The sequence below is a fragment of the Choloepus didactylus genome, chromosome 11 (assembly GCF_015220235.1).
Source record: "Choloepus didactylus isolate mChoDid1 chromosome 11, mChoDid1.pri, whole genome shotgun sequence".
NCBI classification, from domain to species: domain Eukaryota; kingdom Metazoa; phylum Chordata; class Mammalia; order Pilosa; family Megalonychidae; genus Choloepus; species Choloepus didactylus.
The window spans coordinates 2,730,835-2,747,447 of record NC_051317.1 but is presented as its reverse complement, the minus strand read 5'-3'; the positions used below and the strand labels follow the sequence as shown (position 1 = coordinate 2,747,447).

Here is a 16,613-nt window from a genome sequence, read left to right as displayed (position 1 = left end):
AAGCTCATGCAGAGGACAGGGAGGCTATTCAATTGCTAAGCCCAGGAATCAGGGAAACTTTCTGCTCTTGTGGTGGCCTGGATAGCCCCAAGTACCTGTCTGGCCTCTGGCCTCTGCCCTCTCGTCTGAGGCGGAAACAAGCTGTAGGGTGGCCCTCTGGGTTGCCAGGGGCCTTCTAGCCTTCTAGATACTGGCTTCTAGTGTGCCCCTGCCCAATGGGAGGGGGAGGAGGGAGCGGGGAGCCCCGGGGAGGGGAGGGCGGGACCTTAAGAGGGAGTTTGAAAAGAGGAAGGAAGTGGGGCCCTTCTGAGCGCCTAGCCACCCCCTGCCGGCTTCCCCACAGGACAACTGGAGGCGCCCGCAGGCCCCAGCGCAGCCATGGCCCCCTGGCGCAAAACTGACAAGGAGCGGCACGGCGTGGGTAGGTGGGGCATGGGGTCCGCAACAGGGAGGAGGGCAGGCGGCGCGAGAGCTCCACCCAAAAAGATGCTGCGGACTCCGGGGCGCGGGCGTGGGCAAGGCGCGCAGACTCAAGGTCAGAGGGCGCAGTGGCTCCCTCAGCCTGCAGGGAGGCCAGCTAGGCAGGGGAGAGGGGACACGGGGGAGAGGAAGGTGGACACCCCGCCCAGGAGGCTGCGCCCAGCCAACGCCCTCTCTTTCCCGCCCACCTCGGGCCTCACTGTAACCCCGATACTTAATGCATTTCCCCGAGATGGGGTGGAGCTGAGCGCTTGGCAAACCGGGCGCGCCAGGTTCAGCGCTCCAAGGAATAGACTCCGTTTCCCATTTGGAGACTTGGCCACCTGGAGGAGGATCTGTCTTGCCTGCTCAGTGAGCCTCCCTCCATCCTTCTACAGAGCCCGGGGTCTGCCAGATTCCCCAGCCTTTCCTCCTAGGTCAGATGACCCCGGACTTGGCAGATGATCTAGGGGGTGATGCAAGACTTGGGCATGGCTCCGAGGGTGGTCTCCTTCCCTCTGAGGAGAAAGGCTCCCTGCCAGGAAATCTGGGGATGCTAAACCAAGAAGCCAGCCTCATCAGTTTCAGCCATCTCAGTTCCCAGAGGCCTCTGCCTCAAGCTCAGGGGCGGAAGTGGCGGCTGGGGGAAGGGAGGTGTCAGGTACTGGGACTCTTTCTACTAAGTGGCATCCGTGGTGCAATCCCCTTAGACTCACTGTGGTTTTCAAACTTAAGTCTGCATTTAAACATCTCCCTGGAGCCTTTTACACAGGCAGATATCAAATGCCACCTTTAGAGGTGAGGATTTAGCTGGTCAGGGGTTGGAGGACCCGAGGGCCCAGAGTGATTGGATGCAGGGGGTCCCAAGGCCACCGTTTGAGAAATGGTGCCCCGGAGAGCTCAATATATATCCATGCACTTAATGTATTTGACATACTGTGAGGTGTTTGAAGATGAAAGGTCCCCATCCAGAGAACAAATAATAATCCATAACTTCAAAGGGTATCAATTTCTCCACCTATAAAATGGGCAGTTTGAATGAGACTCATTAAGGACCCTTTTCAAAGCTTCTCTAACTCTGATCCCTCTAGCTGAGGGATCATCAGACTACTACTCTTTGCAGGGGAAGATGGGTTCTGTTAAATGGGGCAGACTATTGTAGATGGAGGAACCATTGTGGTCAAGGCGGTGAAAGCTGGATGTGAAGGGCATGTCCAGGAAAGAAGAACTTGCAGCACTTTTTGCCTTATGGAAGTACACTGAAAGGCATTTAAGTATGTTGAAACCACCTAGTGAAGAGCTGTGAATATCAGGCTGAATTGGGGCTTTTTCCACTTAGACAATGGGGAGCCATAGTTTCTGAGCAGGGTAAGAGCATGATGAGATCTGTGCTGAAGCCAGTATGAAAAGGGACTGTGTGGACAGAAGAGCGAAGGTGACTGGGCAGCAGGCAGGGGACAGTTTTAAAGTCCAGGATAACTAAGACAGTTAGGGAAAATGAAGTGTGGTGGAACAGAGTCCTGCTCACTGCCCAAGAGCTGCAGTTCGCCCATGGCTGCATATGCCCTGTGCTGTGGAGGTGAAATTCATGGGCTCAGACCAGATGGCCTCTACTTGAATTCCAGCCTCCAACCCTCCACAGCACTGTGACCTTGGGCCAGTTACTCTCTCCAGCCTCAGTTTCCTTGTCTGTATAATAGGGATAACAACAGCACCCACTTCCTAGTGTTGTGGGAGGACCAAACAAGTTAATCTACATAAAGTAGCTAAAATGATGATTGCACAAAATAATGCTTACTAAATGTTATCAATTATTGTTAGACTCTGTCCTTGCATGGGGTCCGAGTTCAGGATATGATGTTACAGAATGGGATGAGGCTACTGGATGCCATGAGTTCTCAACCTCCATGGTAGAGGAATTTCCACCTGTGTTGATGCAGTTTAAGCCTGATTGTTAGGCCCTAGCTCCAGAGGTTTCTTGATTTGGTGGTATAATTGACATTTTTCATATCTGCTTATTGGAACTCTTAATTTATGGGGGTCAGAAGGTCTGATACTTTCTAGGAAGTCAGAAAGTGCTTGGAAGGTACCTGTCCATCACAGGGATCCCTTTTACCTGCAGGGGAATGTCAGAACTAATGAAAGTGTTCTCTAATCCTCATCTGCAGACTCTGGGTGGATGGAAGGGAAAGGCAAGGCTTAGGTTATGTGAGATGAGAGTGGAGCCGTCCAACAGACAGAGCAATAGCCTGGGCATAAGGAGGCCAGGTTCTAATTCTGTTACCATCAATATTTGCAGATTGATTTGGGCTCTAGTTTTCTCACTGTAAGTTCAGGTATCAATACTTTCCTATTTTGAAGCATTCATTAATGCAGAGCATTTGAGATAATAAGTATGGGGAGCTTGGAGGAAGACAAAGAGCTAGAACCATGCAAGAGATTAGGGGGGATTCTTGCAACAACCCCAGAGGCCTGTCTGGTCCTATGAAGACTCAGCTGTGCTTCAGTTAGCACAAGGAGAACCTGAGTTTGCTTTCCCATTTGGTTACCTATTCAGAGTAGATGGCATTTAGTTGTCCTTCCTGTGGTCTAACTGATGAGGACTGTGGTTGCTTGCCTGGAGGACTGGCTTTATAGGCAACTGCCTCATTGCTGGAACCACTTGCTTTCTTGGTTGTCTTGCTCTCTGGTGGCCAGCCAGGGTGAGCCTCATGTAGATCCTGGCCAGATTATCTTACCTTCATTGCCACAGCCTTGACATGTGGGCTGTCACAGTTCCTCAGAGTTCCAAAAAGGACTCTGGGTTGGAAGTGGGGTAGAAGTTTCCACAGACAAGGTATTGTCCCATTTGCTAATGCTGTCGTTAAACAAAACACCAGAAATGGATTGACTTTTAGAAAGGGGGGTTAATTGGTTATAAAGTTGCAGTCTTAAGGCCATAAAGTGTCCAAGGTAAGGGGGTACCTTCACTGAAGGATGGCCAATGGCATCCAGAAAACCTCTGTTAGCTGGGAAGGTACTTGGCTGGCATCTGCTCCGGAGTTCTGGTTTCAAAATGGCTTTCTCCTGGGACATTCCCCTCTAGGCTTCAGCTTCTCTCCAAAATATCACTCTCAGTTGCTCTTGGGGCGTTTGTCCTCTCTTGGCTTCTCCAGAACAAAAGGCTGCTTTCAAAGGCCGTCTCCAAAATGTCTCTGTAAACTTCATCTCCTCTCTCAGCTTCCGTGCATTCTTTAATTTGTCCCTTTTGGCTATAGCAAGCGCTCTCCTTCTGTCTGAGCTTATATAAACTCAGTAAACTAATCAAGGCCCATGCCGAATGGGCAGGGCCACACCTCCATGGAAATTATCCAATCAGAGTCATCACCTACAATTGGGCGGGTCACATTTCCATGGAAACACTCAAAGAATTACAATCTAGTCAACACTAATCCATCTGCCCACACAAGATTGTATCAAAGATAATGGGGGACATAATACATTCAAGCTGGCACAGGCTAGAAGAAAGAAAGGGTACAGCCTTTGTCCTCGGGAATTATGTGTAAAGTTAAAAGCTTGGGTTGTGGAGTCAGCACTGAATTCAATCTGGTCGTGTTTCCTCATCTGTAAAATGGAGGTAATAATAATAATGCAGGGCTCATGAGATTGTTGCAAGGACTGAATGGGGTCATGCATGTAAAGCACATAGTTCTGTGCCTGTTTCAATGCATGTTAGCTGCTGAGGTCATGGGTATACCTGATAGTTGCAGAGCCAAGAGAGACAGGGCAGCGCATCCTCATGTCAACTTCAGAACACTCATGCTTTATGAGAGTATATGTTTTATGGTTTGCAAGACTCATTCTCTTGCAGTATCTTTGTCTGGCTTCGGAACTTCCCTGGGAGGCAGTGTATCCCCATTTTGCACACGGGAAACCAAGGCCTAGAGTTCATGTAAATTAGAAGTACTGGAGCTAGGCCTTAAAATCAGATGACCTTCTGAGAGAGCATCTGGGAGGTGGAACACCACGAGTAAAGGCAGGAGGCTGGAATGCATGTGGGCCAAACAATAAATATTCCAGTTTGGTTTTAGTAGATATCTGTAGTGAAAAAGAACACTGGAAAGGCAGATTATGGCCAGATTGTGAAGGACTTGAGTACCAGAAGCTAATAATTTTGGACTTAATTCTGTGAGCACTGGAGTTTTTGAGTAGGAGTGTCACCTGTAAAAAAATAATACAATTAATCGGGGGAGAGGAGCAGAGATTGGACCTAGAGTAGAATAAGGGAAGGGAGTGACAGCTGTATCTGTCTGCTGACTACCTATTAGTTGATCTAGAAGGCTTCCACCTATAACTAACATTTCCTTTTGGCCTTTGCTATCTTTAACTTCTGTGCCAAAGTCTCTGCCAGTGACCAGAACTTGCTCCTTGGAGGATAGATGGGAGGGCCAAAAGGGAGGAGGTAGAAAGTGAAAGCAGCAGTATCAGTTAGGTTAAGAATGGCTATCAGTGACAGAAAATTTCCTGAAGAGGGGTGAACATTATGGTGACTCCATTGCCTGTCTCAAAATACAGCAGCAAGATAAGGATGCTGATCTCAGAAAAAGTTTACTTCTCTCTCACATAGAAATTCCAGAGGTGTTTGGTGAAGAGCTGATAGGGGGACTCACTCTGTCTCCTGAACTTCGATCCTTGGCATGTGGCTTTTGCCTCCTGAACCAAGCTGGGTGCTTAAACTTTAGCCATCAGGTCTGCCTTCCAGCCAGCAAGAAGGATGAAGGGAACAGGAAGGCCATGGCCTTTCCCTTTGAAGACACTTACCCAGAGGCACAGTTGGCATTTCCTCTTAAGTCTGATTGGTTAAAATTTAGTCATGTGACCAGACCTGGTGGCAAGGGAAGCTGGGAAATGGAGCCTGCTATTTAGCCAGCCATGTGCCCAGCTAAAAAGGAGTTGTTCCATTCCTAGAGAGGAGGAGTGGAAGGATCTGAGGATGACACATGGACTCTGATATGGTATTTAAGGGCTGTAAAAAAGGACTTCAGGGCAGGGGTCTTCAGAGGGAGGGCAAGGGTAGAAAAAAGATATGCTTGCCCTGAAGCTGTGCTAGCCAGGTGGATTTGTGTGGGGTTCAGTTATGCTCAGAAACCTATTTTCTATGCAGCCCATTTGTAGTTACGGTTTTATACCTGGGTGTGGTGTTGGAGGAGATTGTTTTCCCCGAATTTCCCAGGGAAGGATTCATTTGCAAGGCTCTGCAAAAGCAGAGAAGAGATCTTTTACCTGTCTTGTTGGGGAATGTGGGAGAATCCGTCACCACCCCATGGGGATGCTGTTTCAGCCCAGGACCCTGGACAGAGCTGTTCCATGGAAAGAACTGATTTCTAGGGGACACTGTGTGCCTGAGTCCCATGCAGCAGGGGCTCTTGTTACAAGGAACAGAATGCACTCAAACTAGTTCAATTAAAAGGTGTGGTGTGTGGTGTGTGTGTATGTGTGTGTGTGTGTATGCATGTGCATGGGAGTGGCATATTTTAAGGATCAGGGGAATCCCATGAAAATCCAGGAAATACAGTACGTTTACAAAGCACTCATGCTATTGCATTTTACCCTCACAACCATCTCTCAGCTTGCAGATGACAGAACTGAGGAGGAGAGAGTTGAGGTGCCTCCCTCAAGGTCACTCAGCTTGGAAGGAAGGGAGCTGCCCCTAGAAACTAGGTTTTCTGAATATAAGTCCAGGGCTTTCCCACAAAGCTATCGTTGTACTTAAGAATTTCCTTCCTTTTCCTTTCTTCCTGTCTGGGACATGGGGCTAATGGGACATGGGGCTAATGGGAGAAACTGACTTGTAAGACCTTATGAGGATTAAAGGAGATAATGCACGGCAAGCACTCATTAATTAATTCATTCATTCATTCAGCATTCACTCAATAGAGGTTTATTGATTCCCTAGTATATGCCAGGCACTGACTGTACAGTAGCGAATAAACAAAGACCCTTCCAGAACTTATGCTGCGGTTGGGGAGGAGACGTTAAACATGTAAACAAGCGAAGGAATAAATATAAATTGTAGCAGACTTTGGAAGGGCCTAAACTGAGGCAGCTCTGGACACATCTGCTTTTCTTTTCATGGCTTCTCTGCTTCCTTAAACACATTGGCTCTGTTCTCCATTCCCTACTCACCACTTCATTCTGATTCCTCTACTCCTTCGTAATTTTGATATCCTGATAACCTCATGACATGCCTTAACATGCCACGAGCCACAAGTCTGCATGACTTTGCAGTTCAAGCATCCACTGAATAATCTCTATTTGTTCAGTGTCCCAAGAGGGAAGATCCAAGTGGTGTAACTCACCTTTTCAAGAAAGGCCACCTAGTTCAGAGGTCATTGCTAGCCTAAGAATGCACCCCACTCTGATGCTGCCCCTGCTGGTTTAGTTAGCTGTGGCTGTGGGGTGGAATCATGTGACTTGCTGCTCGCGTAGCAGGAACTGGGGTGGGGACAGATTCTTTGAGGAGGTGTGACGAGTGGAACATGCATCCCAAACACCCAGGACAGAACTCCACTACACAGAGATGAGTCACACTGCTCTTGTTACTTTCAAAGGCATCAGTAAAGGAGAAGGGATAGGGAGCATCATTTGCTCACTTGTTCATTTACTCATTCTTTCATTAATTCATTTCTCATTTATTTCCTAAATACTAATTGGGCATTTCCTATATGACAGGCACTGTCCTAAACACTGAGATTACTAGAATAAGATCAATGTGGCTCCCACCCTATGGGCGCTTATAGTCTAGTTGGAAAGACAGAAAAGAAGTTCGTGGACAAAGCAATAAATATATAATCATGAATTGTGGAATGTGCTGTAAGGAACATGGCTCAATGAATGAGAATATTGGCAGGGGTCGAAGGTTGGTTCTTAAATTAGGTGGTCTGAGAAGACGTCTGAGGAGCAACGGGGGAAAGAATTCCAAAGGAAATGCTCAGAAGGGTCTTTGTAAATGTAGCTTTGCTATGGAGGTAGACTATATCTTTGGATTGGTCCACAGAAATAAGTCTAGGGGCAATAAAAACACATGGATCAGAAATCTAATTCTTCTTACCACCAATTCTTAGGTGCCTGGGCCTCCTACTTTCTGATGCTTCAGCAACTTGGGGATGTTTGGGAGTGCCTGCTAGGCTGGCATTTTTAAGTCCATTGGAGGAAATTGTCCTAATCCCTAAGTTTATGGAAGCCTCATTAGTCAGTGGTCATCCTGCCTCCAACCATGATGTCTGTGTCTGAATGAACCTTCACGACAGATTGTGTGTTCTAGCTCTGCTTCCTTCTGAGATCAGCATCCTTATCTTGCTGCTGTATTTTGAGACAGGAAGTTGTAGTCACCATAATGTTCTGCTAATTTCTGGACCTTTGGATGTGTTTAAAAAGAGCTTACAGACCTTTAATTTAATAGTCAATTACCCATGGGTGCTACCGTCTGTGTTCTGCAGCATATGTTCTGCAAATGGGGAATGATAATGCTTATCACCACCCAGTCCAGAGGAATCTGGGTAGAGATACCACAAACATTTCCTTTAATTGGCACTTTCCCTCTTCTCCCCACTTCCTTTGATTGGTGTGAATTGAAAAGCAGTCAGGCTGAGTTTGTGAGCTGCTTTTAGTTCTCCTTGGAGAAAATCATTTCATCCCCTGTTCCCCTGCCCCCACCAGGACACTTTCAGCTTCTGCATTGTTTTAAATTCATAGTCACAAAAGCTGCAGCTGGGGGAATCTGACTAACAGGATGGGTACTTTTCCAGACCATTCTCCATCCATTGCTCCAGGGCACTCAGCGGTCCCCTGACAACACATCATTCCTGGGAGTAAAGCCTGAAACAGTACGGTAGAAGGAGCAGAAGTAGGCGATGCGACTTGCATGGAGCCCAGGGCCCTGCACAAGGTCTGAATAAAACGGAAGCTCAGCAGGCTTTTGTTGGGTTGCACTGAGTTATGGCTACACCAGGTGTGGAGGTGGACTTGCATGTTGGGCTGTGGCAGAGGGGCACACTTGGGTGCCAGTTGAACCCTGAAGCTTATCCCAGAGAAGAGGAATTTTGCTGCATGCTTCATTGGTGGTGGCAGTAAGGGTGTTATCTCAGGAAAGTGCATTCCAGGTAGAACGAATAGCCAATGCAAAGGTCCTGAGGGGGAAGCCACTCTGATATGTGGAAGGCCAATGTGGCTAAAGTAGAGTAAGCAAGGGACAGACAAGTAGGAAATGAATTCAGTGAGGGGTAGTCATATTGAGTAATGTCTTCTGGTATTGTAAGGGTTTTGGCTTTTACTCTGGATGGAAGTGGGGACCACTGGTTTTGATCAGAGTTATATAATGATCCGTCTTATGTTTTCAAAGGATCATACTAGCAATTTTACAGAGGAATAGGTGGAGGGGAATAAATGTGGAAGCAGGGAGACCAGCTGTTGAAATAATCCAGGGAAGAGAGGGTGGTGACTCGCATTATAGTGACAGCAGGTGAGGTGGTGAGACCTGGCTCCATTCTAGATGTATGTGTTGTTGGTGGAGCAAAAGGGATTTTCCTCATGGATTGGATATGGATATGGATATGAGAGAAAGGGAGGAGTCAAGGGTGAAGGGTGAAACTCCAAGGTTTTTGGTTTGAGCAGCTGGAAGAATGGAATTGCATGTACGACTTCTCTAATTAAGCCTTTGATCTATGTTCTCATCAACATCGTCATAAATAACATTGCCTCATCTTTTTGCAATACAGTACATTTACCAAGCACTCATGTGATTGTGTTTAGCCCTTACAACCACCTCTCAGTTCACAGATGAGGAAACTGAGGAGCAGAGAGTTGAGGTGTCTCCCCCAAGGTCCCTCAGCTGGGAAGGAGAGGCGCAGCCCCTAGAAACTGTGTTTTCTGACTCTCAGTTCAGGGCTTTTGCACAAAACTGTTGTCCTTAAGAATTGTCCTGGGTGGATTTCTTTCCTTTCCCTTTCTTCCTGTCTGTGACATGGGGGTAATGGAAGAAACTGACTTTTTGTTTTTCATTTTTTTAATATTTTATTAAATTTAACAATTACAATACAAAGTACACAGACTGGATTGATAACAATTATTGCTGAGCATGCAACTCAACTGGTGATAACTAATGGGCATAGGTATATCATGAAGTTAATTATTGGTAACCTCTCAATGGCCTGTGGGCAACAATTATATGATTCACAGGGTAAGGGAGAACTTCAGTTATTCTAGCAACTCAGTTCAATAAAGGTTGGTTAAAATAGCTTCTATTGCAGTGTTTTTTTTTTTTTTAATTCAGTTTTATTGAGATATATTCACATATCATACAATCATCCAAGTGTACAATACATTGTTCACAGTACTATCATTTAGTTGTGCATTCATCACCCCAATCTATTTTTTGAACATTTTTCTTGTACCAGAAAAAGTTAAAATAAGAATAAAAAAATAGAAGTAAAAAAGAACACCCAAATCATCCCCCCTTCCCTCCATTTTTCATTTAGTTTTTTGTCCCCATTTTTCTACTCATCGATCCATACACTGGATAAAGGGAGTGTGATCTGCAAGGTTTTCACAATCACACTGTCACCCCTTGTAAGCTACATTGCTATACAATTGTCTTCAAGAGTCAAGGCTACTGGGTTGCAGTTTGATAGTTTCAGGTATTTCCTTCTAGCTATTCCAATGCATTAAAACCTAAAAAGGGTTATCTATAAAGTGCATAAGAATGCCCACCAGAGTGACCTCTCGGCTCCATTTGGAATCTCTCAGCCACTGAAGCTTCATTTCGTTTCATTTTGCATCCCCCTTTTGGCCAAGCAGATGTTCTCAATCCTACGGTGTCAAGTCCAGATTCATTCCCGGGAGTCATATCCTGCGTTGCCAGGGAGATTTATACCCCTGTGCGTAGAGATCCCACATAGGGGAGGGCAGTGAGTTCACCTGCTGAGTTGGCTTAGCTAGAGAGAGAGAGAGAGGCCACATCTGAGCAACAAAGAGGCACTCAGGGGGGGAGACTCTCAGGCACAATTATAAGCAGGTTTAGCCTCTCCTTTGCAGTAACGAGCTTCATAAGGGCAAGTCCCGTGATAGAGGGCTCAGCACATCAAACCTCCAGTCCTCAATGAGAAGCTGACTTTTAAGACTTTGTGAAGATTAAAGGAGATAATGTGTGGTAATCACTCATTCATTCATTCATTCATTCAACATTCACTCAATGGAGGTTTATTGATTCCTTAATAAGTGCTAGACACTGTACAGTAGTGAATAAACAAAGACCCTTTTGGAGGGTCTTATGCTTATACTCCAGAGGGGGAGGAGATATTAAACATGTAAACAAGCAAAGGAATAAATATAAATTGTATAAGTGCTCTGAAGCAAAAGAATAAGGTGCAGATAGTGAGGCCAATGGGGCTGAGTTTGAGGGCTGTCTTTAGATGGGGTGGTCAGGGAGTCCTTCTCTGAGAAGGTGACACTTGAGTTAGATCTGAAGGAAGAGAAGGGGCTGAGAAGAGAAGAACCCATAGAGGGAGCAGGATGAGTAAATGGTCTGAGGCAAGGAGTCTAATGGGGCCACAGAATCAGCATTTTATAAGTGCTCTCCACATTGGCTATTATTTATAACACTTATTATTATGGCTAAGCTAGGGTCATTCACACAGGGTCAGGTGTTGAGCCATATTTCCTATCATGCTCAGAGCCCTTATCACCTCCTTTTTTCATTTAACTTGTGCCCCAGCATGGCTTTAGAGCAGGACTTGGTTCCCCTTTCCTGACCACCTGTGCTTCTCTTTATTCAGGAAAGGAAGCTGTCCCTCATAAGCTTCTTCTCTCCTCCGTTACCTGGCCCCATGTCACACCATTTCCCTAGTCACCCACAGAACTCCACCAGGGCCTCACAAGTTTCACAGAGACAGTGATTGGGGAAGTCATCCAGAGTGTGAAGGGTACAAGGTGGCCCTCTGCACCTGCTTCCCTTCCCTCATGGGCCACGGGTCCATTTAGAAGTGGCTTTCTGAAGACACTGCCTTCACTTTGGGGCCCAATGCTGAGGGAAGAACCCGAATGCCTCTAATGGTGAGAACTGCAGACCTGGCAGATCAAAAGAATAGCACCATGAGTGACAAGTAGGGGAGCCATTTGGGACTGGAAGGGTCTTGTGCCTCTAAATTTTTTGTCTGCTGCTGCCTGCCCTATCTGCCAAAACCAGCTTTTTATTTTATTTTTTTCAGGATATTATAGGCCAACCTGATCTGTGATCCTTTTGCTCCCCAACGTGCAAATAAAATGTTCATTGAGCACTAACTATAGTTTACTTACTATATATCAAAAGCCCCACACATAATATTTAATTTTCCCTACAACTTCCTGAGTTAGGGACTATTATTATCACCCCTCTTCTACAGTTAGGAAGCTGAGGCTAAGAGAGTAAACTGAAGATAATAACACACTTGACAATAATATTAAAGCAGAGGTTTGAACCAGGTCATTTGGCCCTAGAACCCACAATCTTTACCACTAGCAACAGTGACTCCCCTGTGCAAAGGACCTGCCTCCCTGTTGCCTAAAGGCTAGACTCCAAGCTCCTTAGCCAAGCCATCAGTCTTCCGTGGTCGCCTTTCATTTGCTCATGGTGTTTCTCTTCGTGGAATGTCATTGCCATCCCTTCCCCTGGTCTCCAATATCCACGTGATTCAGTTTTCTCTTTCCTGGACTTCAAGGTCTCACTGAAATGCAACCTCTTCAGGCAGTTTTCTCATGCCTCACCCCTGGAAGAAACCTCTTTCTGTATTTTTGAAGTCTTCGCTTTTCACCCTGTCTTTTAGTTACATAACTACATGTCTTCTCCCCACTAGATGGTGCACTGGCTGAGGGCAGGACCCTGTTGAGTCTGAGTCCATCCAACATCCACGGCAATAGCAGGAGTACAGTAGGACAGAGAACCTCATCTTTATTGTGACAGGGGCCCCTTGGGAATATGATGAACACTATAAACTCTGTACCCACAGAAATGTGCACATGTGCAGTTTTGCATTACAATTTCATCAAAGCCCATTCATACAGCCCAGTTCAGGTCCTTGGGAAAAGTTTAGTAAACTGTTACAACAGAAATTAGGCCTTTTGCTTAAGGCATGAATTCTAGGAGCCTGGAGGTGCCAGAATCAGAAAGCTATTTTTATAGTCTATTTCAATCAATTAAGCGCAATAAACTTATACTGAGTGACAGGTCCTTAGCTGGGTATTGGGTCCCAGAGCTGAACAAAACACAGCCTCTGCCTTCAGGAAGCTTACGGTTCCAATAATAACCTCTCTTCTTCATGAGTTGTCGAAGAGTACCGTTAGTACCACTGTCCTTATTTCACGGATCGGTGGTGTGTGTGTGTGCGTGTGCGTGCACGCGCATGCATGCACCCCTCACTTCCTGTTACTATGGGCCCTGCCATCACCCCAATCACATTTATCGCAGCCTCCTATTTAATTATCTGGGCTCCTCCGAAGAATTTAAGTGCCTATGTCTTTTGCTTTTCTCTAGCTCAGAGCACCTGTTCAATTAGCATTTGTTGACTGCATGTGTGGATGGGTGGCAGGAGCAAACGAGTGGGTGGGGAGGGTGGGGGTTGCAGGTTTTTTGCTGTCTGGTGGCCTCATAGGGTTCAGATGGAGAACTGCCCCATCTTGGCTTTGTTTCCCCATTCCACTCCCTTCCCAGCCAGGAGGCTAGGCCCTGTGAGAGCAATATGGAAATCAATGGGGCATTCTTGAACTAGACAGCTTGAACTAGCTTCCACCCTGAGACTATTGAGATGTCCCTACCCTGTCCCTCACTGGGCGTGTGAACACATGAAGCTAATTTCCCCTCCCCGCCCCCCATGTTCTCAGGAGCTCTCACTCCACTTCTTCCCCATGCTCTCCCTCTGCCCTTCCTTCTCTCTCTAGTCTCACTTCCTTTTGGGGCCTCTCTTGGTCTCTCTTCTTTGAGAGCCCGCAGCTGCTATGGCCTGGGTCATACAAGTCCACAGCTTAGTTTTGTTTTTAAGGCAGCTCCCTATTTCTTGTGTGTTCATTTTGTCTCTTTAACTAGATTTCACAAAAGCTCCAGAAAAGAAGGAGCTCTCCTCTCTCACTCCACTTCTCTAACCTTCTGCAGCATCCAGCAGAGAGCTAGACACAACCTACATTTAGCAGAGGATTTGATTTGGTTAATTTCATCACAAAGCATCTGTTCCAAATGTATAGTGTGTGTGTGTAAATGTATGAGTGTGTGAGCACATGTGAGTGTATGCGGGCATGTGCCTATAGTAGCCCAGGAAAGGGAAGTGGAAAAGAGAGAGGGAAATCCCAGAATGATGTTTTAGAGCAGGATTTCTCAACTCGGCACTATAAGACATTTTGGATAATTCTTTGTTATGGGGACTGTCCTGTGCATTATACGATGTTTAGCAGCATCCTTGGCCTCTATCTACTAAGATGCCAGTAAAACATACCTCATCCCACTCTGCCCAAGTTGTGACAACAAAAAAAACATGTATCTAGACACTGCCAGATGTCCCCTTGGGGGCAAAATCACTTCTGGCTGAGAACCACTGTTTTAGAGGATGCACCAGAATTCCAACGTCCCTCTTTTTGACCAGGCATGTCACTCTGGCTCACTAAAAATGGAGCCCAACAATATGCCACCCATTAGGTTGTTATGTATATCCCATAAGGAACCGGCAGCACCTGGCACAGAGCAGGTGCTAAATACATCTCTGTTAGTGAGAGGCAGAGGAGTGTAGTGATTAAGGGTGTGCAATGTGGTGCCAGCCTGCCTGGGTTGAAACCCTGGCTCGGCTACTTACCAGCTGCATGATCCTGGGTCATCGCAGTAGCCCTTCCTGATGCAACATCAGGATGTTGCTTTGGTGCCAAGCTCGTCAACGCCTTGTCCAGAGACTTCAGGTAAATTGTTTGTGCATTTTAATGAGCCCATTGCACTTGATTCCAAAGTGGACCTGCCTGCTGGTTCTCTTCCCTCCTGGAGTGGAGGCCCTCCAGAACCCAGCTCAGGGACTGGAAATGCGAGCTTCAGGCAGTTACATTCTTTTCTCCGTTATTGTCTTTGTTCCTCTTATATGGCCACTTGTGAAACTCTATTAACACTTGGTGTTAGCTGAAGCTTTTGTTTTCAAACATGTCAGCAAATGGCAGGGCCTCAGATGAGGTCTGAATTCATCTCGAAAGGTCACAGGGCACTTGATGGCTACGATCAAAATTGGCAGCCAAGCTGTGTCGTCATCTTGTGAAGCAATCTTGAGAAATGCAATAGAGAGCTTAGCCAAAAGAAGGGCATTCCTACCCTTCATGTTTGTTCACATCCCTTCAATTCAACAAGTATTCTTAAAACTCAGTAAATACTGATCAAACATCTACCATGGGCCTGGTGCTGTTCTCAGCTCTGGGAATTCAGTGATCAACAAGACAGACTCATTGTCCACTTCACTTAGTAGATAGAGGCCAAGGATGCTGCTAAACATCGTATAATGCACTTGTCAGTCTTCTGTGGGTGGGCATGAGGAGGTAAGGTGGGAAAGACAAGGAATAAACATGCTCAGTGCATGTATAACAAATTGCAAGGGCTTTGGACTCAGATCTGCTGCTATCTATCTGTGTGGCCATGGGCAAGTTACTTAAGCTCTCTTTGAGTTTCAATTTCCTTGTACATTACATGGAGGATGATAGCTTGGAGGGTTACCATGAATCACATGAGTTGATGCAAGTAAAGTGTCAGGAATTTTGTCTGTTTATCACTCTAACCCTGGTAGAACAGTCCCTCCTGGCATCCAGGAGGTACTCAAATAAATACTTGTTGAAAAAAGCGTGACATACATGCACTTGGTACATAGCGTATGATCAATAAATATTTATCCTTTTCTTGGAAAGTCATTGATGCAGTGGTTAGAATTCAGACTTTTGTATATATATAAGAAATATATATATATACACACACATACATACACATATATATATATTTGTGGGCATGTTGTTTATGTCCATGCCTCAGTTTTCTCATCTATAAATAGAAAAGAATCATTGTACTTATCTCCTAAATAAAGCATATATCTCCAAAATAAATCCTGAAGCAGGGTGACTTCCACTCCCACCCTAGCTGTTTCTATAAGTTGTCAAGTTATAACAATGGCATTTACTTTTTTCTTACTTGGGCTCCAGAATTGGTGGCTCATTAGTGGAGTCAATTTCCAGGGTTGTTGGAAGCAAACAATTTCTACCTGACTTGAAATAGCGGTTCCACTGGCTTGTGAACTTAGGATTTCCAACATGAGGGGTTCAGTGACCCCAGGGGGCTCCTGATACTTGGATCCTTGGCCGTAAGTGCTTTGGCCTGGGTGGGCTTGTGAGTAAACCAGCTGCTGTCTTGGTTCCTGGGGACAATATTTTGACACAGGTAGAGATCAAGTCCTCCATGGGGAATGTATCACCATTCTCCAGGGTAGGAAGTTCTCATACAAAGGGGCAAGCTGAAATGGGCATCTGTGAGAGTGGCAGAGAGCTGCAGGTGTTTGAGAAGCCTCCTTCCACTTCCACTTGTCAGTCTTCTGTGGGTGGGCATGAGGAGGTAAGGGAAGGCTATCATTTCAACAATTTTTTCTTATTCTCTGCTCTCATGTTTTTCTACCCTTTCCATCATCCCTCACTCAAGGGTTAAGATAAGGCTTCAGGGAATGGGGAAGAAAATGACCTGTACTTTCAGTGGTCAGAAACAACCCAAGGCAGGATCAGAGATAAGCAATCAAACTTTAGCAAAGAGTGGCTTTCTGGCTCAAAGTTTCCTGTTAGTCATTTAGAAAACTTAACAGAACTGGGTATTGGTATGCAAAGCCACTTTCTTCACCAGTAATGTCTTCTTTTCCCCAAATGAAGCCTTACTACACAGACAGACCCTTATGCAAAGGCAGAAATACATTAATAAATTAAATGGCAATGTAAGTTACTTGCATTTTCATAATATGTGAGTCCTCGGAATGAATACAGCCCTTCATGCTGAATATTAAGTTTCAGGATCTATACAAGATATCTTCTTCTTCCTTTTTTTTTTTTATTAAATTCAGTTTTATTGAAATACATTCACACACCATACAATCATC

The 16,613-nt window shown here is 45.7% G+C and overlaps 1 protein-coding gene across 1 annotated transcript in view; it reads left to right on the top strand.

The window, feature by feature from the left end:
• Positions 1–291: 291 nt before the first annotated feature.
• Positions 292–16,613, top strand: part of DOCK2 (dedicator of cytokinesis 2) — a 431,071-nt gene continuing 414,749 nt past the window's right edge. The window contains exon 1 of the mRNA XM_037798794.1: positions 292–421. Coding sequence (XP_037654722.1) covers positions 379–421 — 43 coding nt within the window. The 5' untranslated portion in view covers positions 292–378. The remainder of the gene's footprint in view (positions 422–16,613) is intronic.